Source organism: Hemicordylus capensis, chromosome 2 (assembly GCF_027244095.1).
Source record: "Hemicordylus capensis ecotype Gifberg chromosome 2, rHemCap1.1.pri, whole genome shotgun sequence".
Taxonomy (NCBI): Eukaryota; Metazoa; Chordata; class Lepidosauria; order Squamata; family Cordylidae; genus Hemicordylus; species Hemicordylus capensis.
The window spans coordinates 265,444,356-265,468,913 of record NC_069658.1 but is presented as its reverse complement, the minus strand read 5'-3'; the positions used below and the strand labels follow the sequence as shown (position 1 = coordinate 265,468,913).

The following is a 24,558-nucleotide window of genomic DNA, read 5'->3' as shown; positions in this document are numbered from 1 at the left end:
GAGGGAGGGGCCTCATGGGCCCAGGGACAGCCCACCCCATTGCTTGTTCAATTTAGTAATGCTGCATTGTGTTAAGTGTTCTTGTGTTTTTGTTCATTAGCGTCTCTGAATTTTTCATTTTTTTCATTATTTGAAGAAATCATAAGGTATTTTCAGTTAAAAGTATTTCTAATGCAAATAGGCTTATTGCAAGACAACTATTTTTCTTAGATTATTAGTTTTTCATTGCCTCTTGGCCAAATATATATGAAAAAGGTTAAAAAAAATCTATTTTTATTATCCTTTTTGTTAGCATTTCCCCCACAATGCTATGGGGCCTCAAGCTTTACTTAGCTTAGGGCCTTAGCACGTCTTAATAGTCCCTGGCACCAGGGCAGGGGACCCCCAAGTCCTCTTTAATTTGTCCCAGGTGGTGTGGTTGCCACGCCACCAGCCTGTGCTGTGTCGGGCAGCTGAGTGTGACTGTGACCTGTGCCGGGCACTGATCATGATCTCTGCTTTAGAGATAGAGTGGGAAGTGGGGAAAGAAATAGATGGGATGGGAATTTATTTTATTTAGTTAGATTTATATGTCGCCCTACTCCCATAGGACTCAGGGCAGCTTACAAGCAATAACATACACAGCAACACAGTTCTATAAAATACATCTTACATAATGTGTCAAGTTTGTTTGTTTGTTTGTTCGATTTTTAGACCGCCCTTACAAAATAGCTCAGGGCGGTTCACAGACATGTGAAGTTGTGTGTTGAAATGTTTCTGCTAATGCATATTTTCATAAATATACCTGCTTTATATTCTTACATGCTTGTGAGTTCCGTTGCTATTCATGCCTTCAGGAACCCATGTGTTTAAAAATACTGTGTGTGTCATCAAGGTGTGTGCGTGTGTGCACGCGCATATGTGTGTAGGGGGATGATGCTTCACTTGCAGTGGGGTCGTGGGGTGGCCTCCAAAAGCCTTTAGGTCCAGGCTCAAAAATTCCCTAGGTGCACCTCTGGGGGGCAGCCATGCCCTGTAGTTACAGGGCATAGTCCCCCCCCTCCCCCCCAAGTAATGCAGCAGGAAAATGACACAGCAGGAAAAGGCTTTCTTCAGGCAACACTGGATTTTCAGTAAAGATAAGCCCCCTCTCAATTCTCAGATAGATTTGCTGCAATGCATTGTCCAACCTATTTTTGATTTCGGGGACATTTTTCATTGGAATTGTTTCTGATGCCCCGATATGGGCTTGCATCATCACATCGGAATCAATCACTCTTTCAATTTGGTGTACAAGCCTACTGATTGGCTAAGAAACTTTGTCCACAATCTCTGGAACAGTTTTACCCTCACAATAAATTCTTTTAAAAATATAAGGAGCTGAATGAATAGATAAATTTATGCAGTGCTTAAATGTTTTCTGTTAGGGTTGACAATCCACTTGCAGGATGGGGGGGTGAGGGGTGAGGAGCAAGAATGTCAGCTGATCCAGGTTTCAATTTGCTGGTATACACATTAGTTGTGAAGCCAGGAGGAAGCTGAGCTCACTCCATGCTTTCTTTTTATATTACATCTGTCTTCACATTATATGATACTCGTGGAAAGAAACCGCGAGGAACTGGATAAGAAGAGACATAACCCGAATGTAAACACCACTCTGGCTCTTGTGAGGAGCAGTTCAGAATTGTGTTGTAGCCCCATCCCGCAGGGACTAAGATTCCATCATGAGTACATGTTCCCCTTCTCAGTCACAGTTGGTTTTGGCAGAGACCAGTAGGACCAGGCTAAGCTGATTACTAGGTATTGAGCCAGGGATGCTGAAGGCATTTTTCAGCTGTTGCCCTTTTTTCTGGTGCATATTCCAACATAGGCAGGAGAAAACTGGCCAAGGCAGCTGCTTGGTGCTTTGGCCAGCTGTATTTATCAGTGAGGGTGTGATAGAGGTCATAGGAGGAAATCCAGGACATCCGCAGGAGAGCACCTGCCAAATGAAACAGAAAATGACACATCGTTGTCTGGAAACCTGTTAAATTCCTCCTGACTGCAAGACTTTGCATATTTGTACTTCCATAATCACACCAGGCAAGGACAACATATATTATTGGACTTGGATACGGAATGGAACGTGGTAAGGAGAGTACATCATGCAACCCTCTGCATTTAGAAGTGGGAGGGAGTGACTGACTGCCCCCACCTACAGCCACATTCTCACCTTGTCTTCTGAAGAAAGGTGATGCCTGTTTCCAGAACAAATCCATTTTGGGTGGGATTTTACCCAGGAGTTCAATGATCCGAGCCACATGATCTGAAATGGGTGGCATGCCATCAGATTTTATTGTTAAAGACCTCTCCTTCAATGGAGTCACAAAAGACAATGCAGATTTTTTGACCTACCATCATCTCTGGAAAAACACTGTCCAGCCTGGGGTTCAAACAGACGCTTTCCAGTTGCTAGCTCAAAAGCCTGCAACATGAATGAGTCTTGAGTCAGTCAGCTATGGGCCAGTTCAGATACCACATGCCATGCAGGAATCACAAAAATGCGTGTGTGTGTGTGTGTGTGTGTGTGTGTGTGAGAGAGAGAGAGAGAGAGAGAGAGAGAGAGAGAGAGTTCCCACTATAAGCAATGGTACAATCAAGGGCTTAGCTTTGCTATATCAGATTAAAGCATGGCTCAGTTCCCTGACAAATCCAGAAAATACTTTGTTTTAAATGTTTTAAATTTTTTTATTGTTTTAAATGATTTTAATTGTTAAGTGATTTGATGTTTTAAATTATTTTAATTGTAAACTGCCCAGAGATGCAGGTTTGGGGTGGTATAGAAATGTTTTGAATAAAAAAATTTAAAAAAATAATAATAAAATAAAATACTGCAGCTTGTTTTAAAATGTGATATGATAGTCTCACTAAATCAGTTAGATAGCTCAGATCTAAGATCTTCCAAACAGACCTCACAATACTTTAGACTCACTGGAGCTATCTAGTCTTTCTAGATATCTTGCTGCTTAAGTTTAGCATTCATTTCTCAATTAGGTCCTTTATCAGTAAGCTAAGCAAAGATATCTATTTGAAAGTTTACAATGTAGAATGCTTTAATCTGTTCTTCAGCCTTGAAACATACCAATATGAATTATGCTAAATGCTTTTGCTTGTAGCATACGCTTAGCAATTTGGGCAGAACGAATATGAATGTAAGTATTAAGATATCTATTCTCGTTTTCTTGTTTGTCTTCATAATGGGGCAAAAGAGTGGAGACATCAGGTTCAGGGGCAGCAGACTAAATCCACCCCTTCTGTTTATTTTCAAAATTTGGCAGATATGCATGTCTAGAATTACAGCCCTATATCTGGAAATGATGGCGAGAGCAAGGCTACACGAGCATATTAATCTGGCTGGCAGACAGTTCTTATCTCCTAGGTTCAACTGTAAACAGACTGTTGGGATTCCAAAACCAAGCATCAGCATTTCTGTTCTCAATGCAACTGCTAGCGGACTATGTTCCTACCAAGCATGCTGTGCTCCAGATATCAGCTGGGGTACTGTAATCTAGACCAAGGAGGACCTCCAGGGCTCTGTAGGGCTGGGTTTGGATCTTCTTGGAGAAGGGCTTGTACTGGAACAGAAGAAAGCAACAATGGATAAACTGAGGGTGCATCCTCACATATGCCTTTAAATGTGTGCCACAAGCAGCTAGTTGTGGCAAGTATGCCACAAGTGTCACAGGAAATGGGGGGGACAGGAGCAGGAGGGCCTACAAGCTTGGTGATGGGATAGTCAAATAGTATGCAACATGATTAGGAGATTTCAGCATCTTCCCTACTATCCTGTTCCAGGCTGAGCCAGGGTCTCTACAAGCATACCAGACCACAGACAGCTCCAAACTGGGCAAGAGCAAGAACCTCAGCCCTAGAACTAAGCAGAATAACAAGACGAAATCCAGCTAAATCTAGCAGCAGACTCCTCTTTCTTATGCCTGCTGCGGAGGCAGGGTGAATTAGCTCCACGTTTTTCTTTGGAAAGGCCCTGATCCTTAAAGGGGCCTTGCCAGATTCCTCAAGCTCTGGTGGGGAGGCCTCTGCTACAGCCAGCAGGTCTTCAGGGAATTTCTCAGGGGATGAAACCAGGGCTCCATCCTCGGATCAAGGTGAGGATGCTGGTTCAGGCTCCCCTGGTTCTCTGTCCTGGGGTGAGTGGGTGGGTAGGGGGACAGACAAAGGGTCATCTGGGAAGTGGATTGTTCCCAGCCTGTCTCCTGCCCTGAACTCTCTGCCTTGTCCCTCAAGTGTGTGTGGGCAGGGTCCTGGATCTGGGGTCATCACGACACCTACAAGGAAAGGCTAAAGTATTTGGGACATGGTGTGGAGAAAGTGGACAGAAAAGAGCTTCTCTTCCTCTTGCATAATACTGCACTACAATTTAGGGTCATCTGGCTGGCAGTTGATTCAAGAGAGAGAAAAGGGAGTATTGCACTTCTTGACACAGACAGCACATCGTTTGATTCATGGAACTGGCTAATGTAAGATGTGGCGATGGCCACTAGCACAGATAGTTTGGAAACTAGACACAGTCATGGAGGATAGATCTATCAATGGCTCCTAGCCATGATGGCTATATTTATATTTGTTTGTTTAATGAATTTCTATACTGCCTAATATAGAAATCTCTAGGCGGTGTACGGATTAAAACATAATATATATAAAATATAAAACATTTAAAATTCACAAAACAGATAAAAATCACAACAGATTAAAAACACATTAAAATCTAAAAATCAGATTTTGGATAAAAGCCTGGGGAAATATGTATGTCCTCAGGGTCCTCCTAAAAGCTAACAGAGAAGGAAATGCTCTTATTTCAGCAGGGAGCACGTTCCAAAGCCCTGCATGTCACTGAATACCAGTCATGGAATACCAGTTGGTTGGTAGCCAGCAACAGCTGTTATTGTCCTGCCTTGCTTGTGAGCTTCCTGGAGGTATCTGGTTGGTCACTCTGGGTAATACGATGCTGAACTAGCGGCTTCTACTGGTCTTCTGTCCTCCTCCCTGCCTTGCCCGCAGTGTGCTGCTGCTGCTGCCTCCTCCTCAACTCAGTCGACTAGAGGTAAAAGCACACCAAGGAATGGGGCCTGCATTTGTGCCATTCGCTAATGGGAACAAAGCAGATCATGCTGTGACATCTGCTCACCAGTGTGTCCTCTAAGATGTGCACCAGTGTGTGCGCACACAAGCTTTATTTTTAATATATCCACTCAGTTAATTGTAGATCCCACTCTGGTTGAATCAGGAAGGCCCCACTCTGTGCATACACTGCCTTGATACTGCCGCCCAGAACAAAACTCATTCCACACATTGATGAACATTTTTTAGAGATAACTCTGGTAGTCACCTTTGCAAATGCAAACCAGGGTAAACTCTGCTTAGCAGAGGGGACAATTCATGCTTGCTCCAGCCAGATTGGCAATGCTCCCCATTATGCTTTCTCTAGGACATATGAAAGGAGGTCTCTCTGTACTGAGAGCTGTCAATGGCAGGGACAGGAAAGAGCAAGCAAGAAAGCTGCTCATAAGGGCCAGTGTTGGGATAGACTCACAGTCCAGCAGGCACTTCCGAGGTCAGCAATTTTCACTCCCATTTTCATGAGGTTGCAACAATCCAGGAGAGCAGCCATGTCGCCCCCTGGAAGGAAAGAAATGTAAGGAAAGAAGCACTGGAGCTTGCCAGGTGGCAGAAACCCCTAACTTTTTAAACCCAGAGTTAACTGGTCTAACTTGTAGCAGCTCCCTATGGTCTCAGAGATTTTCCCCTATCCCTGCTACCTAACAGCCTTGAATAGAGAGCCAGTGTAGTGAACAGGCCTAGGACCTGGAAAACCTGGGTTGAAATCCTTACTCAGCCATGAATCTTACTTGGTGACCTTGACCCAGTCATCATCTCTCAGGCTAACCTATCGCATAAGGCTGTTGCGAGGATAAAGGCATGGTGGAGAACTATGTATGCTAATCTAAGCTCCTTGGGAATTCATCCGTTTGAATACATTAATAAAAACAAATTAACTGGAGATTTTAGGGATTGAAATTCAGCTACACAAAAATGAAGAACAAAGTTTATTATAACAAATACTCTAAATTGCAGGCAAAGTACACTTTAAACTATATATATAAACATATGCCTCTCCCAGGGCATGGTCTGAAGGTACATAACATAGTCGCCTTCCTGAAGTTAAGCAAGTCTGGGTCTGGCCAGTGCTTGGATGGGAGACCATTTGAGAACCCTCCTCCAAGCTACCTTACGTTCCATGATGGAAGAAAGGTAGAATATAAAAGGTAAAAATATGGACTTTCTATATGCACTTGGCTGGCTGGATTTTATTCTGGGTGCAATTTTATTCTCCTCTTAATTTGACCTACTTGCAATGATGATGATGACGACGATATCTTGCAATAATCAAATTGTTTAAATAATAGATATTTGCATGCAAAATCGTAATCTCGTCCCTGAGGGTCAGTTTAGTAGGCAGAGTCCACCAAGGGAAAGAATGCACCAGGGGAATGTAAGGTACTGCTTCCCAATCTTCCTCCAAGGAGCTCAGAGCAGCTTTTTAGCCTCACCATGACCCTGAGAAAGAGATATACCTGAGGCCACCCAGTGAAATCTGTAGATGAGGACTGAGAGGCGTGACCCTGTTAGTTCTCCACATCCAAATCCAAAGCTCTAGTCACTGCAGCACATTGACTCATGGGCTAAAATGACCAAAAAGGGACCATGAGATTCCTGGGGAGAGATGCTCTCATTTTGCACGCAAACACTTCCTCCTGCTCACTATACCTGGCCTCTTTGGTTCGACGCCTGTGCTGTAATCCAGGGAAACCATGTTGTGCAGAAGGGTCTGCAGACTTGCTTCAGTGACATGCAGCAGAATATTCTCAGGTTTAATGTCCGCGTGGATGATACGACACTCCTTGTGCAGGAAATACAACCCTTTGAGTACCTGCGTGAACCAGAGTGACTGACAGTCAATGGCACATACCGCAGAGATCAGGCACAAGGTAGCTGAGGAGCTCTTTTACTGGCTTCAACCACCAAGACTGACACCAAAGCAGAATTTGACTGGCCAGCCACAAGGTTATCCTTGCGCGTGTTTGAGGATGTAACACCAAGAAAAATGCTCCCCGAGCAGCTTGTGGACATGCAGGCGTTGTCATGGCACATGTGTGTGCTCTAAAGTGTCCCCATAGTGACCGGTGACCATATTTGTAGTGCAGCACACATGCCTGCCTGCTGAAGGCTGTGCACGGTCCATGCAAACACATGTGCACTGTGCCACCACATAGGGGCTGGCACCATGTGGCAGGATGCACTTGGCAAGACGCCTCTTGGGGGGGGGGTTAAGTGACTCAAGGGCTTGCATAAGAAACTGCAGGGGAACTTAGTCTCCTAAGCAACCATGGATGGAATATGCTCCAGACCGTACCAAAGGGAATAGTTGTCTCCTGTGACTGGCAGGCAGTATGAAGCCTTTGGACTGGTCAGGTCTAGTATCCACACAAGAAGCTTGGCCTGCCGCCTTTGTCTGGTCATAGGAACATAGGAAGCTGCCATATACTGAGTCAGACTATTGGTCTATCTAGCTCAGTATTGTCTTCACAGACCGGCAGTGGCTTCTCCAAGGCTGCAGGCAGGAATCTCTCTCAGCCCTATCTTGGAGAAGCCAGGGAGGGAGCTTGGAACCTTCTCCTCTTCCCAGAGCAGCTTCATCCCCTGAGGGGAATATCTTGCAGTGCTCACACATCAAGTCTCCCATTCATATGCAACCAGGGCAGACCCTGCTTAGCTAAGGGGACAAGTCATGCTTGCTACCACAAGACCAGCTCTCCTCTCCTGTCAACAGTACCTGATGTTTGCTCCATTCAGATCTCGGCCTCAAATACTTAAGGTGCAGATTCAAGAACAGCTGCCCACCACAGCGCCAGCCTGACATGACAGTGTCTCATCCAAAACCTGGGCCTCTTCTTCCCCTCAGCTAAACCAGCTTACTACCTACCACCTTACCTACAGGTTGCCTCTCAGGCAGCACAGCAGGGCTGCACAACTGGCCTTCCAGCTGTTGCCAGACTGCAACTCCCATCATCCCTGGCCTTTGGCCACTGTGGCAAGGGATGATGGGAGTTGTAGTCCAGCAACTGCTGGAGGGCCAACGTTGTGCAGCCCTGCAGCACAGCATCTGGGGGCCATGGCCTAATGAGACAAACTGAAAATGAGATTCCGGGCCACGGGATTCCACAGCATACCTGCACAGTCTCTGGCTAGGCGAGGAAGCATTCCCTTCACAAAGGAAAGACACTTTACATCTTCAAGAGAACTTTCCTCTTCATTTTTTTAAAAGTGTATTTTATCCTGGGACAAAGGAATTCTGAACATGTTCCACCCATAGATATCAGAATGTTTTGTAAACAAAAACTGGCAACCCCCAGAAATCCCTGAGCGCCTCGCTTTGGAGAGAGCTGGATTTTGCCTCCCCATCCGGCATTCCCTCTCAAGAGTCACGTCCCACAAGCTTGCCTAAGCGTGACCTTTGCTTGCCTGTTGGTGCCTCTTGCACTGCTGTATTTATGTATTTTATGCATTACATTTCTACACCGCCCTATCCATCCACAGGCTCTGGGAGGTGTACAACAACCAAGAACAGAAACAAACCACCATTTAAAACAATCCGCTTAAGACAACCTAAAAACAAATTTAAAGGCAGTTTAAAACCAATTAAAACCATTTAAGAACAATTTAAAAACCTTGGAAGGCCAAGCCAAGCCAGTAAGTTTTTAGGGCTCCCTTGAAGGCCAACAATGAGCCCAGACAATGAATTTCTGCCAGGAGTGCATTCCAGAGCCCAGGAGCAGCTGCAGAGAAGGCCCGGTTTCCGAGCTGCCCCCAGACGACCTTTACCCAGCGCTCCTGAAAGTCACCCAAGGCAGCTGCGGTGCTGCCCGTGGTGGTAGGATTGGCCCCAGTGCCAGGCAGCATCTCGGCTCTCTCTCACCTGTTGCATCGCTTTCTTCAAAAAGGGGGGCGGGAGGCCCTGGGCCCCTTGGCTGCTGAGCAGCACCTGCAGCGAAGGCCCCAGCAGCTCAAACACTAAGCAGACATGTGGAACAGAGTCAGGGATCCACCAACGGAGGAGGTTGGGCCTTCACGACTCCCCAACAGCAGCTCCTCAAGGCCTCGAGCCGGTGGAGGGGGCTGGTTTCCCAGCACTTTCCCCTACAATCTGCTAGCTGAAGATGCCAGAGATTGGACCGAAGGCCACACCAGGGCAAGTCACCAGGTTCTATGAGGAACGGTTGAAGGAGCTGGGTACGTCTAGCCTGGAGAAGGGGAGCGTAAGGGGACCTATGGTAGCCACCTTCAGATATCTGAAGGGCTGTCCTGTAGAGGCCAGGGTGGTGGGTTGATTGTTGCTCCAGAGGCCAAGACTGGAACCAATGGGCTAAGATTACAAGGAAGCCGATTCCTTCATTCTCTCTTAGGCATTAGGAGGGCTTGCCTACTGTAAGGGCTGTTTGGCAGTAGAACATGGAATAGCCGCCCCAGTGAGGTCCGCCTGGCTTCACCCCTTCGTTCTTTAAGATGCCAGGTACAACTTTTTTGTTCACCCAGGCCTTTTACATTCTGGTTTTCAGATCTGATCTGATTTTTAACTATTTTTAAAATGAGTTTTTAAGGTGCTTCTTATGGTATTTTGTATTTTCTTTTGGTCTGTTATGATTTAATGTGTTATCTGTTTTTATTGTATATTTTAATCCTCCATTGTGAGCTGCCCAGAGAACAATGTTATGGGGCGGCTAACAAATCAAGTTAATTAATTAATTATTGGTTATTAATTATTCTTATTCTTCCTCCTGCAGCAGTGGGCTGCCTTTGGCGGAAGGTTTTCAAACGGAGGCTGGACAATCAGTGATGCTGGCGCAGTTTCCTGCACTGAGCAGCGGGGGTTGGACTGGAAGAGCTCTGAAGTCCCCTCCAACTCTAGCATTCTGAGATTCTATTCTTCTCCGTCACGTGCCCTGTCCCTAGGGAGATGTCTTCTCCCCAGTCACCTGTGAAGATCCTTCAGCCTTCACGGGTTCCCTGGCTGTCTCTACAGCAGATGGAGACAAGTAGAAGAGTCTACCTGGGCCTCATAATCCGGGACATACCTTTTTGTGGTTCTTGCAGAGAACTTTTTCCTCAAATCTCTGATTTGGCACTCAAGCTGAAGGGAAGGGTGTGCCTGCCTGTGTGCCCTCAGCCACTGCTTCACCTACCCCAAACCCTCCATTTACTGTTCCCAGGTGCCAACTCACTGGCTTGCTCCCCATGACCCAGCTTCCATCCTAGCCATACCCTGGAGTGGCCAGCTAGCTGAGGCTATCCCATTTTTGCAGGAAACAGCTAACCTTCCCTAGTCACTGTGCCATGCCCAGCTCATGTGCCTTGGTCGCCTATGTTTGCCTAGCCAAAGGATATGGAAGCCATTTTCTCCAATCATTTTGAAATCATCCAGCAAGCGGATGACGTGATCTCCAGCTTGGTCTTTCCTTCTCTTGCTGTTCACCTGTGAAAAGAGGACTTGTGTCAGTTTCCTATATCGGAAGCCTTGAACAACTCTCACTTGGTTTGTTATCAGAAGAGTTGCCCAATTATGTCTGAACCTAGGACAGAAGAACATAGGAAGCTGCCTTAGAGTGAATCAGAGCCTTGGTTCATCTAGTTCAGCATTGTCTACACTGACATCCCAGTCTGATCCAAGCAATAGAGAGGTTAATGAGCATTGCTGTCACCCCTCATCTGACCTTAGTCCATTCTCTGAACCCACCCCTCGACCTGTCAGGATGGGGCTGTAGCTCAGTGGTAGAGCACATGATTTTGCACACAGAAGGTCCCAGATTCAGTCTTTGGCATCTCCTGTGAGTTTCAAGACTGAATGGGGATTTGAACTCAGGTCTCCCTGGTCCCAGTCCGGTCCAACACTGTAGGGACATAGGAAGCTGCCAAATAGAGAGTCAGACCATAGGGTCCATCTAGCTCAGGATTGTCTACACAGAATGGCAGCGGCTTCTCCAAGGTTGCAGGCAGCAATCTCTCTTAGCCCTAAGCACTACACCACACTGACTTGACACAAGTCCAGGTGCTCATTATGTTAAGGGATTATCAGAAAAATGGTTGGAGGGTAGGGTGCCCTCTTAGCTAACTTTTCCCTGACTCTGTATCTGACTGGTTGATATAACCCCTGCTAACTTGGCAAAGAGGCACCTTTTAACTTGGTGGTTCTCTTTTATTTAGCAGGGGGAGAATAACTGGCTTTGTCCACCCACAACACAGCATCCCTCCAGTGACTGTTGCTGGTGTCTCTCTTATGTTTCTTTTCAGATTGTGAGCCCTTTGGGGACAGGGTTCCATCTTATTTGTTTATTGTTTCTTTTTGTAAACTTCCCTGAGCCATTTTTGGAAGGGCGGTATAGAAATCGAATGAATGAATGAATGAATGAATGAATGAATGAATGAATGAATGAATGAATAAATACAAACAAATAATATATAGCAAATGCAGACTGCCTCTATCACTGCATCAGCATACTGATATACTGGGTATACCTAATACTGAATGGTTGCCTATGATCTTGTAAGTGTTAGAGGTACTGAAAAGGGGAGAGGGGAAGTAAAGCAAAAGAAAACAAGAAACTAAAGGGGGGAAGTGTGTGTGTCCAAAATCATGTTCTTGTTTTTTAATTTTTAAAAATCTTGCACTTTCTTCTATTTTTAATAATGCATTTTAGTAATTTTTAATAATGCATTTTAGTAATTTTTAATAATGCATTTTAGTAATTTTTAATAATGCATTTTATAATTTTCAACAAGAAAAAAGCTATAATGCAAATGTTACTGTAACAAACTAAATAACTGTCTCATCTGCTGAAGTGAAACATAGCACCTGAAGCGTGTGTCTTGTTTCACCAATAACTAATTTTTCTGGTTTTGAAAAAACAGTTGTTAGAACTGTGTCTCCCTTTCCTAAACTTATTACAGGTAGCTAATTTTACCAGTTGACAGCCTGACTATATTACTCAATGGAAGTCTCAATGAAATAGGACAAGTTAGTCTCTCTTGTTACACATGCAAATTACACGTTAGACCAGGGGTTCTCAAACTTGATGGGGGGATGATGGAAGTTGTAGTCCAATAACACCTGGGGACCCAAATTTGGGAATCCCCATGTTAGACAATTCAGAAGCTACACAGGTCTGAATACAGGAAAGCTACCTTATACTGAGTTAGGATATTGGTTCATCGAGCTTAGTAATATTGTCTACACTGACTGGCAGCAGATTTCAAGAGTCAGATGAGTCTTTTGCATCCCTACCTGGAGATTATTATTATTATTACATTTTATATTCTGCTCTTCCTCCAAGGAGCCCAGAGCAGTGCACTACATACTTAAGTTTCTCCTCGCAACAACCCTGTGAAGTAGGTTAGGCTGAGAGGGAAGTGACTGGCCACCCAGTCACCCAGCAAGTCACCCACCAAGTATCATGGCTGAATGGGGATTTGAACTCGGGTCCCCCCGGTCCTAGTCCAGCACTCTAACTACTACACTACTCTGGCTCTGAGATGCTATGCTGAGATGCCAAGGATTGAACCTGGGACCTTCTACATGCAGAGCATGCTTGCTATGTGCGACCTCCTCAGTAACCTAAGGAAGACCATCTGGAATCTATGCCTGCCAGTTCCTTGACTGAAAGGTAGGCAACCAATATATGCATCCATTTAATTTACTTTTATTCATAACCTGCCTGTAGGCAGACACGGTACTGCTACCAGGAGGGGAGGAAACAGTTGCATTAATGAAAGTACTGTAGATAAGCCAGCTTGCTTTTTGAAGCGTCTCGGGGATGGGGTGGGTGGGTTCACACATAACAGCAGCAAGCAAGTTTCTGCCCATAGCTGGCTCCTGGCAAGTATGTGTTCCCAGTGAGCACCACAAATTCCATTCCTGGTCAGGGGCGTATCTAGGGTATGGCAGGCAGGGCATGTGCCCTGGGTGCCACTTGAAGGGGGGCGCCATTTTTTAAAATTAATTTTTTTTAAATGGCTGCTGAAAACAAAATAGCCACCGCGCATGCTCAAATGGCCTCTGTGAGGCCTTAGACCATGCCAGGCCTCACAGAGGCCATTTGAGCATGCACGGCAGCCATTTTGTTTTCAGCTGCCATTAATTTTTTTTTTTTTTTAATGGCCACCGCACATGCTCAAATGGTCCCTGCAAGGCCCTAGAGGCCAGCGGGGGGAAGGGAAACCTTTGCAGACACCCCCCCCCCACAGCCTTTAGGAAGCCCCCTGAAGGGGCTACAGCTATTTTTAAAAAATTAATATGTCACTGTACACATATTTAGATTGGCACTATGTACAGAGAATCAGGGTTTGTGAATACTGAGCTGAAGCTTATGACCTAGGATTGTATTCATTTGCTCTTACTTTGCTTCTTGTGATAAGTGAGTTAAATGTGATGTCTTAATAATATGGCTATTAATGGTGAGTTTGTCTTTGAATCAGTGTTAAATCCTTAGTATTAAGGCCCACTGGGAGTTTCTTGCTCTCTTTCTCTCATTTTAACTGTCTTTCTGAAATACTAGAATATATTCCAAGCAGTGACACAGTTTACTCTGCATATCCTTTAATTATTTTCAGAGTATCTGGGAAAAGTCAAATTCTCCATTTATTTTTAAAACTTATGTAATGGTGATGCTACAATGCATAGTAGAGAATTAGACAGGCACTTCTGTTTAGTTTTCCAAGTACACCTCCACATAGCATTTGGGTATTTCATGAGCCGCAGCATACGGAAATTTGTAGTTTTCCAGCATTTTTTGGTCTGGCTACGTCCACTGCTAAATAGTTTTTGAAATATTAAAAGATTAATGAGCTTGACTTGTATTTTTGAGCTGATATTATGGTAAAGTTATCTGAAAGATGGGTGTCAGATGTTTGGACAGGGGGCGCAATTTCAGTGCTTGCCCTAGGCGCTATTTTCCCTAGATACGCCTCTGTTCCTGGTATGTTGTCCAAATCCACCACTGGGGTTCCCCAACCACATTTCCCTCTGGAAACCCAAGAGAACCTAGATTTGAAGTTGGTTACAGATGTCAGGTTCTCAGCGGGAAGTGTGGCTGAGGGACCTTTTAGAATTTGAGCCCTTTTGGGACAGGGAACCATCTTTTAATTTATTTTATTTTCACATATATATCCCGCTCATCCTCCAAGGAGCCCAGAGCAGTGTACATGGTTGTGTTTATCCTCACAACAATCCTGTAAGGTAGGTTAGGCTGAGAGATATGTGACTGGCCCAGAGTCACCCAGTGAGTTTCAAGACTGAATGGAGAGTTGAACTCGGGTCTCCCTGGTCCCAGTCCAACACTGTAACCACTGCACCACACTGTCTTTTATTTTTTTGGCTCATCTTATTTATTTATTTTCTATATAAACTGTTCTGAGAACTTTGGTTGTATATAAATAGTAGTAGTAGTAGTAGTAGTAGCAGCAGCAGACAACAACATTGGTGCCAGGGGCACATGCTTGCCAGGAACTGGTGGCTGCCAGAATGATATATGTTGCCATTACGTGTGTGAACCTGAACTCCGTGTGTGTGTTTCAGAGTTACATACATAACGAAGGAGCATGACTTCATCCAAGGCTGCCTCAGCAAAATCCTCCCCACCCTTGGGCACCTTCACAGCCACACACTTCTTCTTCCTGAAATAAAACAAGACCCACAGGTTGTTCACAGGAACAGGATCAAAGACTCCCCTGAGTTCAGAACCGGGTTTCCATTTTCCTTGCAGCTGCCCCGCCCCACCCGCACCCCCCAGCTATGGAAGCTTCCTCAGACCCTCTCTCACCTTGTAGCTTACCTTACAAGAGGGTTGTGAGGATAAATGGAGAGGGGAATCCATGCTCCTCTGCTCTGACACTCTCTCTCAATGCAGCCTATTTCCCAAGGTCATTATGAGCATAAAGAGGGGTGGGGCGGGGCGGGGCGGAAGAGAGAACCAAGTAGGCTGCTTTGAGCAACTAGGAGGAAAGCATGGCTCCTCTGTGAACTTCAACAAAAATGGGAAAGTGATTCACTGCTTTCTTCTGTCCAAAAATGGTCTGTGCATAGAGCCTGACCAGGCTCTCCCCGCACACGAGCAGAGAGAGAGAGAGACGGGCTGCCCACACGATGACTAGCTCCGGAGTCGGTAGGGGTGGCAGGGATCGAGGCCCCCCTGGAAGTCCCAGGGTGCCCCGTGCGAGTGGGCGGGGCATTCTGGGGAGTCCCCCGAGGCTAGGAGGCTTCATGGAGCCTCCCGGTTGGGGGTGGGGGTCTCCTCGTGAGTTGCCGTGGAGCCGCACCGCAGCATCTCAAGATTAGAAAAACCGGGTTAATGGAGTGCTCACTCCAGAGGGGTATTTTTGAAGGTTTGCTGCCGAGAGCCACGTGACTCCCCTTGCAGCACATGACCACATGGAACTGGGCTGGCCTCCCTTCGCTTGCTCCTGCGCAGTTGTGAGACTAGCCTCCATGGCTGACATCCTGACTCATGGCGCGCTTGTGCAAAATTACAGCAGCACAAGAAAACCGTGTTGCTGCGTGAAGGCACGGGGATTTTCAAAACTGTTGCGACTGTGCAAAAGGTCCTTTGAAAGCATGAGGTGTGCTACAGGCAGCGCACCTGTTATACAAGCGCAAACAGGCTTCTGCTAGTGCAATCTGTAATGCAAGAGCCAGACCTAGCACAGCCACTTTGAATGAGTGAAACCTCCTTAGTCAAGCACTCTGTTAGGATGCCGGTCAGGGGCGTAGGGAGCATTGTGGGGTCTGGGGGACAAAGTCTGGCCGGTGGCTCGCCTGCCCCCTGGGGGTTCTTTCACACGCATGAAGCGCACACGTGCCCCAAGCCACGCCCCTGCGTCTGACGTTAGATGCAAGGGCGGCGGGACCAGTGCAGAAAAACGGGCTGTCACAGCCTTGGCATAGTTCTTTCCCCCTTGTCAGCAGTTAGTGGAATCGCTGAAAGGGAACTCCTTTCCCTGATTCCACCAACCGCTGACAGGGGAAATGAAACTATGCCGGAGCTGTGACAGCCCGGTTCCTGGCCCTGCCCCCTTGTGACCGATGTCTGAGGGGCCAATGCCTGGTCGGGGGTGGGGGGAAAGGAGGGTCCATCCTTCCCCAGGCAGTGTGTCATGCTGGCTGGAGAGGAGAGGGACATACCTCACACTCGCAGCCGGTGAGCGCTTTGCTCACTGCCTGGGTGTGGGAGGGGGCAAGGGGATACTCTGACCAAGGGGGAGGGTTAGCCTTGGGGGCCTCCCAGAGCCTTGGGACCTGGGGCCAACTGTCCCCCTTGCTCAATAGTCACTACGCCCCTGGTTCCAGGGCCTTCATCCACTAACAGAACATATTCCTACTTATCCCACAGCATCAATGGCCAGTTTCTGCTGTTAGCAACAGTTCTTCATTTAAGTTTACTCACCCCACATCCTGGCAAAGCCAGACTGTTGAGAAGTAGCCACAACCCAGATTCTGCACCACGTGGTATCTGCCACTGAACATCTCTCCTTTCCTCACTGGATAGTAGCCTTCTGCGTAAAGGGAGGGGAGTATCAACAGACTCATTACTAAGAGCCAACCCAGGGGCTGGTTTCTGAAAGTGCAAGTCATGCCAGTTGTATCCATTTCCCAAGGCTAAACAGTAGCACCAGACGCTCCATATGCATGTCAATTTGAGGGGCAGGTTTAGGTTGGTATCATGACCCCCAGCTTTGGGAAGCAGCCCGGAGACTCTGACTCACAGGAGGAGAAGCTAACTGGCCAGGGAGGGGCAACATTTACAAAGTCTAAATGAAAGGTTTCCACCCAATACCCCTACCCCACCACAACATGGTCCTTCTGGTGAGGGAGGGAGTTGATTATGACGACACTAGCACCAGTCAATCAGTGCTGCCTACATCTGGCTTCTCCAGCAAACTGACAGAAATGCCTCCCCCCATCCCCAGACCCTGGAGAGGAACAGGTGAACTGAACTCAATGAGGCTTCCAAAAAGAATCTCAGCACTCTATACATAACTTGTTACATATGTCGCTTTCTTCTTGAGCTGTAAGATAGGCTATGGTTGATGGAAAGACAAAGGGACAGATATGTGTATATGGCCCCTAAACTGGCGAAAAGAGCCGGGGCAGCTATGCAGAAGGCACAGCGTAAAATGCCTGCACTGCAAATAGCGTTTGTGGCAGCAGTTTATTTTAATGAATGATTCAACTTGGGAGTGGGAATTGTTAGGGGTGTCCTTCTGGTGAAGCTGACTTCGGTGGAGCAGCTGGCTTTCTCAGACTGAGAACTGGCTGGCATCCCTGATAGGAGAGATTGTTGGTGCACATTTTTTGTTTTTCATTGTTGTTAATCTAGAAATAGACTAAAAGAACAGCATTAAAGGATAAACAATATACCAGTCACAGATTCCAGGTGTGCATTTGGTAACAGCTGAGCCAGTTGGACCAAGCGGCATTGTACATGCCCTCTTCGTCAGTTTGCTGATCTGGCTAGCAAGTAAAAATCCCCCCACTCAGCTACACAGGCTACTGGTTGACCTTGGATCAATCACAAAGTTGTGCTTGTGCAAGAAAGTTGTGGAGCTGTGCAGAATTGTGGTGATGTTGCACAGCTGCTAGAGGAAGACATAGGAACACAGGAAACTTCCTTTTACGGAGTCAGACAATTGGTCCTTCTAGCTCAGTATTGCCCACAGTGACTGGTAGTGGCTTCTCCAAGGTTGCAGGCAAGAGTCTTTCCAGCTGTACCTGGAGGTGCCAGGGATTAAACCTTGGACCTTATGCATGCAGAGCAGATCCTCTGCCACTGAGCTATGGCCCCATCCCCAAAGGTGCCAAACATGGGTCTCCCATCCTAGTATGGACCACACCAAGACCTGCTTAACTTCAGCAAGGTGGCTGTATCATGTGCCCTTAGACCTTATCTGGGACAAAGGTCTAAGTGCTACACGGTTGTGCAATGAGCATTGTGCAACAGTAATTGTGCAATGACACTGCGAGACGGTCTTGAGCAATGACGATGCAGAACTGGTTTGAGCAATGAAGTTGTGCAACAAATGTTGTGTAACTTGTCCACATCTTCTGCTCACTCAAAGACTAGTCTTGAACATATGTTCCTTTCTTTGAGCAACATCCTTGTGCTATCGCCTTAAGCTAAAACAACAGCATTACGCTAGTGCAATACTAGTCTAGAATGCAAGCTCCAGATGTAGCAGAACTTGCCTGCGCAATGTTCCACAAGACCACCATTAGTTAGGATATTAGCCAATAGGGTCAAGTTTGTCAAGGAGATAGTGTCAAGGAATAGTGCCAGTCGTGTCAAGGAAAGAGGTCTCTTGATATTGGTTGTGCAACAAGTGTACAAACACACCACCGGTATTGGATGTGAGGTATACTAATCTCTGCTCCTAAGTCTCTTGCTCCCCTCTTTCCCGCTCTCTAGCTCTAAAGTCCAAAGCTGTTCTCTAAGACTGTTTCTCTGGTCATCCTTGAGTGGACTTAATTCGGATCTCAAGCCAAAATGCCTCTTCGTGAGTTTCAATTTAGTACCACTGACATTGCTAGCCATGTTAATTTTATTAGTTAAAACCATGTTGCTTATTAATCAAGATTTCTTTCCTGTACCCCATAAACTCTAAAATAAACCTGATTCGATTTTTGAACTCCAACTCCCTGTTGGAGTCAGTCATTACCAAGACCAAAAGTTTTGCACCAATTTATTCTGAAATGAGATGCTCCCTCTAGATTCACTGGCCCCCCACACAAGCCCAAACATAGTCAGGGTTGTTTGCCAATTCCCTGGAAACAATATCAACAACACTGGGCAAGGACAGGCCAGGCCAGAGGTCCTGGGAGAATTAGGTGGTAAGGATGCCTGCCTTTCAGGTCGGGATGTGCACGGAACCAGTTTGGAGGCCCTTCAAACGACCGGTGGTTCCTTCAGTTCGAAGGCAGGGGAGTTGACTTTAAGGGTGAGGGAGGGTGCACTTACCCCTCCTGCCACTTTCCTCCCACCAGTGCTCCATTTGCAAAGGGACAGTCGAGGCAGCAGCGTATCTCCCTGCCACCTATTGCCCCCTTGGTCCCTACCCCTGCTAACTGGGCAAAGAGGCACCTTTTACCATGGTGATTCTCTTTATTTAGCAGGGGGAGAGTAACTGGCCCTATCCACCCCCAGCACAGTACCTCCAGTGACTGTTGATAGTGTCTATCTTATGTTTCTTTTTAGAATGTGAGCCTTTGGGGACAGGGAGCCATCTTATTTGTTTTATTTCTCTTTGTAAACCGCCCTGAGCTGTTTTTGGAAGGGCGGTACAGAAATCGAATTAATAATAATAATAATAATAATAATAATAATAATACATTACCGTAAGTACCCGATGTGCCTGCAGACATTGGCACGTGCACGTGTCAGTTGTGCGACATGTGCATGCACACGCCGACACATGCCGGCGCATCGGATACTTCCGGTGATGTAGGGACCAAGTAGGCTAGGGGGCGGCAGGGAGGTACACTGCCTCCTCGATGGACCCTTTGCAAATGGAGCGCCAGTGGGAGGAAGGCAGAGGGAGGGGTAAGTGCACCCTCCCTCACCCTTAAAGTCAACCCCCCTGCCTTCAAACTTCCCCCGCCCAGTTCCGTGCACATCCCTGCTTCCAGGCTGTAAGGCTAGGAGGCAGGGAGACTTGTAAGGGGCCCGACTCGGCAGTCGTGAGCTGCTGTTCCAGCAAGAGCCTCTTGCTTGTATGAGGCGGATAACGGCTCAGAGCCTAGAGCTGGCAGCCAGTTCATATGTGTTCGCAGCTGGGGTGGGTTATTCCCTCCCAAGGAGCCCCCTTTGAGAGCAGGCCAGCTGGCCAAGTGGTCACTTGGGCACATCTTCTCCTTTGCTGCAACTCCATCCATATCCGCTGGCATCGGCTGGGCACCTCTTTGGGGACGGACTCGAAGGCAGGAGCAGGAGGTTCCAATGCTGGGGTTAGGCTCCCCTCTGGCCCGAAGGGGGCTTCAGGAGGAGCCCATGGGGGTTCTTGTGCCTGAGGGTCTGCTTCAGTCACCTCCTCAGGCACTTTGGGGTCCCCCTGGGTCGAGATATTGCTCTCTGGGATGATCCTCTGGAGGACGGTCGGGCCCTCCACTGATGGGCGGAACTGGGGAGGGGGTCTCCTGCAAGCGGGGTGGACTTGAGGAGCACCTCAGTCTCAGACCCGTCCCTTGAGGTCTCCGCGGGGTGATCCAGCTAGATCATGACAAATAGGCCCATTCACACATTATGTTCAACACTCATACAACACGTGTACAGTGTACACAGGTACAGATCTGCACACAGGGATAGTCATTCACATATTATGTTGAAGACAGGTACAGAAGTGCACTTCCTATCTGGACCACGCATTTGAGGGGTTCACTTTTAAAATAACACAGGTACAACCATTCACACAAACACACGTACAAGTATACAGACATCTATACATCTATACATCTATACACTCGTACAACATAACATCTGAATCGGGCTATCACCTCTCCGCCTAAATTACCTTATAAAGATGATTTGAGGATGAAAGGGAGGGATCTTGTGCATGATCCTGAGCTACTTAATAAGAGGAGGAAAATATAGTAAAATGAGTTAGAAGGCCTGTTCTGACCATACCTGTCGCTCACCTGCACAAGACGCTGGGGCCTCTTCCTGCCACTCACACGCTTCCATGGCAGAGGGACAACCCTCTGGGTCTCAGGATGGGCAGGTGGCTCAGCATAAGCAGAGATGGCTTTACATCTAAGGGCAGAAGTATTTTATTCCAATCACTTCTTTGTTATAAGCTTAATAGAGGTTTAATGTTTGGGGTAGTTTTTTAGAAGAAATTCTGAATCTAATCATCATATTTTAACCGTTCTCGTTTCCAACATATTTTTAACACTCAATCAGATTTTTAACACTCAGTAATTCCAAAATGACATCGTATCCAAGAAAAGCAGACAATCTTTCCCAGATTCAAATTTACTTTGATTTAAATTTACCGTTTATCATCATTATTTAATGAAATGAATGTTTGAAGCTGAAATCTTATAAATTTCAAACTGTTCTTTTACTTCCCTTTTGCAAGCACATTAATTAAAAAATGATCTATGACATATATTTAATTTCTTGAACTTTCCCGTAAGTGTAATCTATGAAAAATGACTTTCTTCAGTCAGCGACAGGCCTCACCTGCTAAACAGAAGTCTCCCCACCTGCACACACTGTTTGTTCCTTTTCTTGAGCAACCAGCCTGAAGCGGAGATTTATGTCGCTCAAACACAACCTGCATTTTTAAACAGTTTGCTCCAAATAATCATGACTCAGGATCACTTTGGACGATTGGCCACCCCACTCTGTTGTCCTTGGAACCTGAGCAGAATGGGGGGGACATGCTTTCCCGATCTGTGGTGACTTCCTGCTGTCCTTCCTGCTCTCCTAATGTCTCTGCTTCTTTGAATTCTGGAGATGGGCTGGGATCAGAATGCCTAGCATTTCAGAAAGGGTCAGGCCAGAGACGGCTTGCTTCATAGGTTTGCTCTGGTTATTTTCATGCCAGGGCAGCCAAGCTAGCGACACTCCATGCTGCACAGAGCTGGAAAGAGGCCAGGCTGAAATCTCAGGTTCCTGGCTGCCCTCACTTGGATTTGCAGATGGATTAGAGAGGATTGTAGGGAAGGGCCCAGGCATCCCCACTGGAAGCCTGGCCTGGCCTCCTCCGGTGGGGGGAGCTCACATTGCCTTCTCCAACAGGTCGAAAGAAGAAGCTGTTCTCGCACGTTCACCATATTTAAACGGCACGGCCCACACATGTCAGAGTCCTTAGTGGACCTGACCGAGGCACCCTTAGCTTGAGCCCTGTGCAGTCTGCATCAAACATCAAATTGCACCGCTGGAATGGTCGGTAAAGCTGGCTAAACCAGCACATTCAACTTACTCTAAATTACACTTGCCATTTGCATTGTGCTTCCAAGTTGCTTAAAGTGTTTCACTTACATTGGCTTGTAATCCTCAGTAAGGTAAAGTGTGCTGTCGGGTCGGTGTCGACTCCTGGCAGCCACAGGGCCCTGTGGTGTTCTTTGGTAGAATACAGGAGGGGTTGACCATGGTCCTCCTTTCCCATACAACTCAGTCAAGTAGTATTATCAGCCCCGTATTTATTGTAGATGCAGGACTGAGGCCGAGAGGGACTGTCTTGCCTGAGGCACACGCATTAGAGCCGTCGTGCATTCTGGGTGCCAGTCGCGAGAGACAAACCAGGGGCTTCGGATGTAATAAATTTGTATACCTCCCACTACTGAAGTCTCTATGATGCAGATACGACGTGTAAATCCAGACATTCCTTCTGGCAGGAACATTTGAGTCCAGTGCAGACTTTGCAAGGCAGAGGCCCAGAGCGTCTCCAGCCCAGAGTGGAGTATGAACGGATGCCGACGTAGCTCAGGGGCAGAGCATCTGCTTTGCATGCACAAGTTCCCAGATTCAACAAGAGAGCCAGCGTGGTGTAGTGGTTAGAGTGCTGGACTAGGACCGGGGAGACCCGAGTTCAAATCCCCATTCAGCCATGAGACTTGCTGGGTGACTCTGAGCCAGTCACTTTTCTCTCAGCCTAACCTACTTCACAGGGTTGTTGTGAGGAGAAACTTAAGTATGTAGTACACTGCTCTGGGCTCCTTGGAGGAAGAGTGAGATATAAAATGTAAACAACAACAACAAAACCCTGGCAACTCCAGGTAGGGCTGGGAAAGACCTCTGCCTGAAATGCTGGACTGCTGGAGTCACGCAGAGGGGACCATGCTGAGCTAGATGGACCAGGGGTCTGAATCTGTAGAAGGCAGCAGCTTCCTATGCTCCTCCCAATGCGTCACAATCAAATCAACTTCTTCTGAATGGTCTTCATCTATGAGTGAAGGTAGCAAGTTGTTCCCCTGTGGCTGCCACTTCCCAGAAGGGACTATTTGCACTGCTAGGAACATAGGGAGCTGCCATATACTGAGTCAGACCACTGGTCTATCTAGCTCAGTATTGTCTTCACAGACTGGCAGCGGCTTCTCCAAGTTGCAGGCAGGAATCTCTCTCAGCCCTATTTTGGAGATGCCAGGGAGGGAGCTTGGAACCTTCTGCTCTTCCCAGAGCAGCTTTATCCCCTGAGGGGAATATTTTACAGTGCTCACACATCAAGTCTCCCATTTATATGCAACCAGGACAGACCCTGCTTAGCTATGAGGACAAGTCATACTTGCTACCACAAGACCAGCTCTCCTCTCAAGTTTGTATATGCTCCTTTATATAAAAACATGACAGTTTCCTTGACTAGCCAAAGACAGATCTAAAAGGTAAAGTGTGCCGTCAAGTTGATTTCGACTCCTGGTGCCCACAGAGCCCTGTGGTTTTCTTTTAGTAGACTACAGGAGGGGCAGTATGAGATGATGCCTTTCAGCATCTTCCTACTGCCTGATATAGTGCCGGGGGTGGGTGGGTGGGAGACAGATCTAGGGGTTCAGAAAGCAGAACCCAGGCTGCTCTCAAACTCCTGGATGGAGCTCTGTCGGCTCCTGAAGATCTCCATCCTGAAAGCACCGTTCTTCTTCCGGCAGTTCATAAAAAGCTACATCAGAGCACACCATCCCCGCCAAATGCCTCAAACTTACCTTTGCTTTGTGTCAGGACTTAACTAGCCCGGCTCATTCTGGATTCAGCCTAGAAGCAGCCCAAGGCAGGCAGCACTGCCTGCAGACCTGCCAACGCTTCTGAGCTCCTCTCGGGAGTGTCAGCCAATGAGTGCCCACTGATTCCCTTTTTAGCCCCTGTAGCTGGAGAGGGGAGTCCTGACCTCAGCACCACCCCCCGCCCCCACCCCCCCAACACATAGCTGTGGCAAGGAAAAAGACTTGGGATTGGATCGTAGGACTGTAGTCTTTGGAAACACGGTACCAACTTCGGAACAGGTCAGGGCCCCAGGGCAGCTGGGAAGGTCTCGTTTTACCCTCTCCTGCACCTGTTGGAACAGCTTCCTGCTTTGCTCTCTAATACTTTCCTGGCTGCATCTCTTCTCCACCCCCACAGCCAAACCTGGAATCTCCAGAGAGTGTATTTATAGCTCTAACATGGACAGCTTGCAGAGATGGAGATGCAAACTTTTGCATTGGACAACTGGTCTCCTTCACCTCTCACAATGCACCACCAAATACATACATTCAGCTCTCTGGCAAAGGGCTCGTTATTGTGACTGGGGATGGAATTCAGGACCTGCCAAGCCTGAAAGTGAAGAACCAAATCTCACCACCTATTAATTTTGATGACAAAATGGCACTGCCAAGCCAGGCTGACTTTACTGGTGCCTGTGACTGGGTTTGTGAACACCCAGGGGGCATTCAGGTATACCTACCTACAGGAGCCAGTGTGGGTTTTTGTGTTGTGGGGCAATGTTTACTAC

The 24,558-nt window shown here is 47.1% G+C and overlaps 1 protein-coding gene across 4 annotated transcripts; it reads right to left on the bottom strand.

Annotated features, from left to right (window-relative positions):
• Positions 1-1,158: 1,158 nt before the first annotated feature.
• Positions 1,159-23,892, bottom strand: LOC128341863 (SRSF protein kinase 1-like). Of its 4 annotated transcripts, XM_053288470.1 has the most exons (12): positions 23,774-23,892; positions 20,768-20,882; positions 16,527-16,635; positions 14,673-14,760; positions 10,481-10,567; positions 9,014-9,121; positions 6,805-6,967; positions 5,570-5,655; positions 3,486-3,593; positions 2,374-2,443; positions 2,192-2,284; positions 1,159-1,960 (listed from the first exon to the last, which is right to left on the bottom strand). In XM_053288470.1, exons 2-12 carry the CDS (start codon positions 20,811-20,813, stop codon positions 1,776-1,778), a joined length of 1,143 nt encoding a protein of 380 aa, XP_053144445.1. In that variant the 5' UTR covers positions 20,814-20,882; positions 23,774-23,892; the 3' UTR covers positions 1,159-1,775. The 4 variants fall into 4 exon arrangements, with proteins under 4 accessions (XP_053144445.1, XP_053144446.1, XP_053144447.1 ...); XM_053288471.1 differs by lacking the exon at positions 2,374-2,443; XM_053288472.1 differs by lacking the exon at positions 3,486-3,593.
• Between the last annotated feature and the right edge of the window lie 666 nt (positions 23,893-24,558).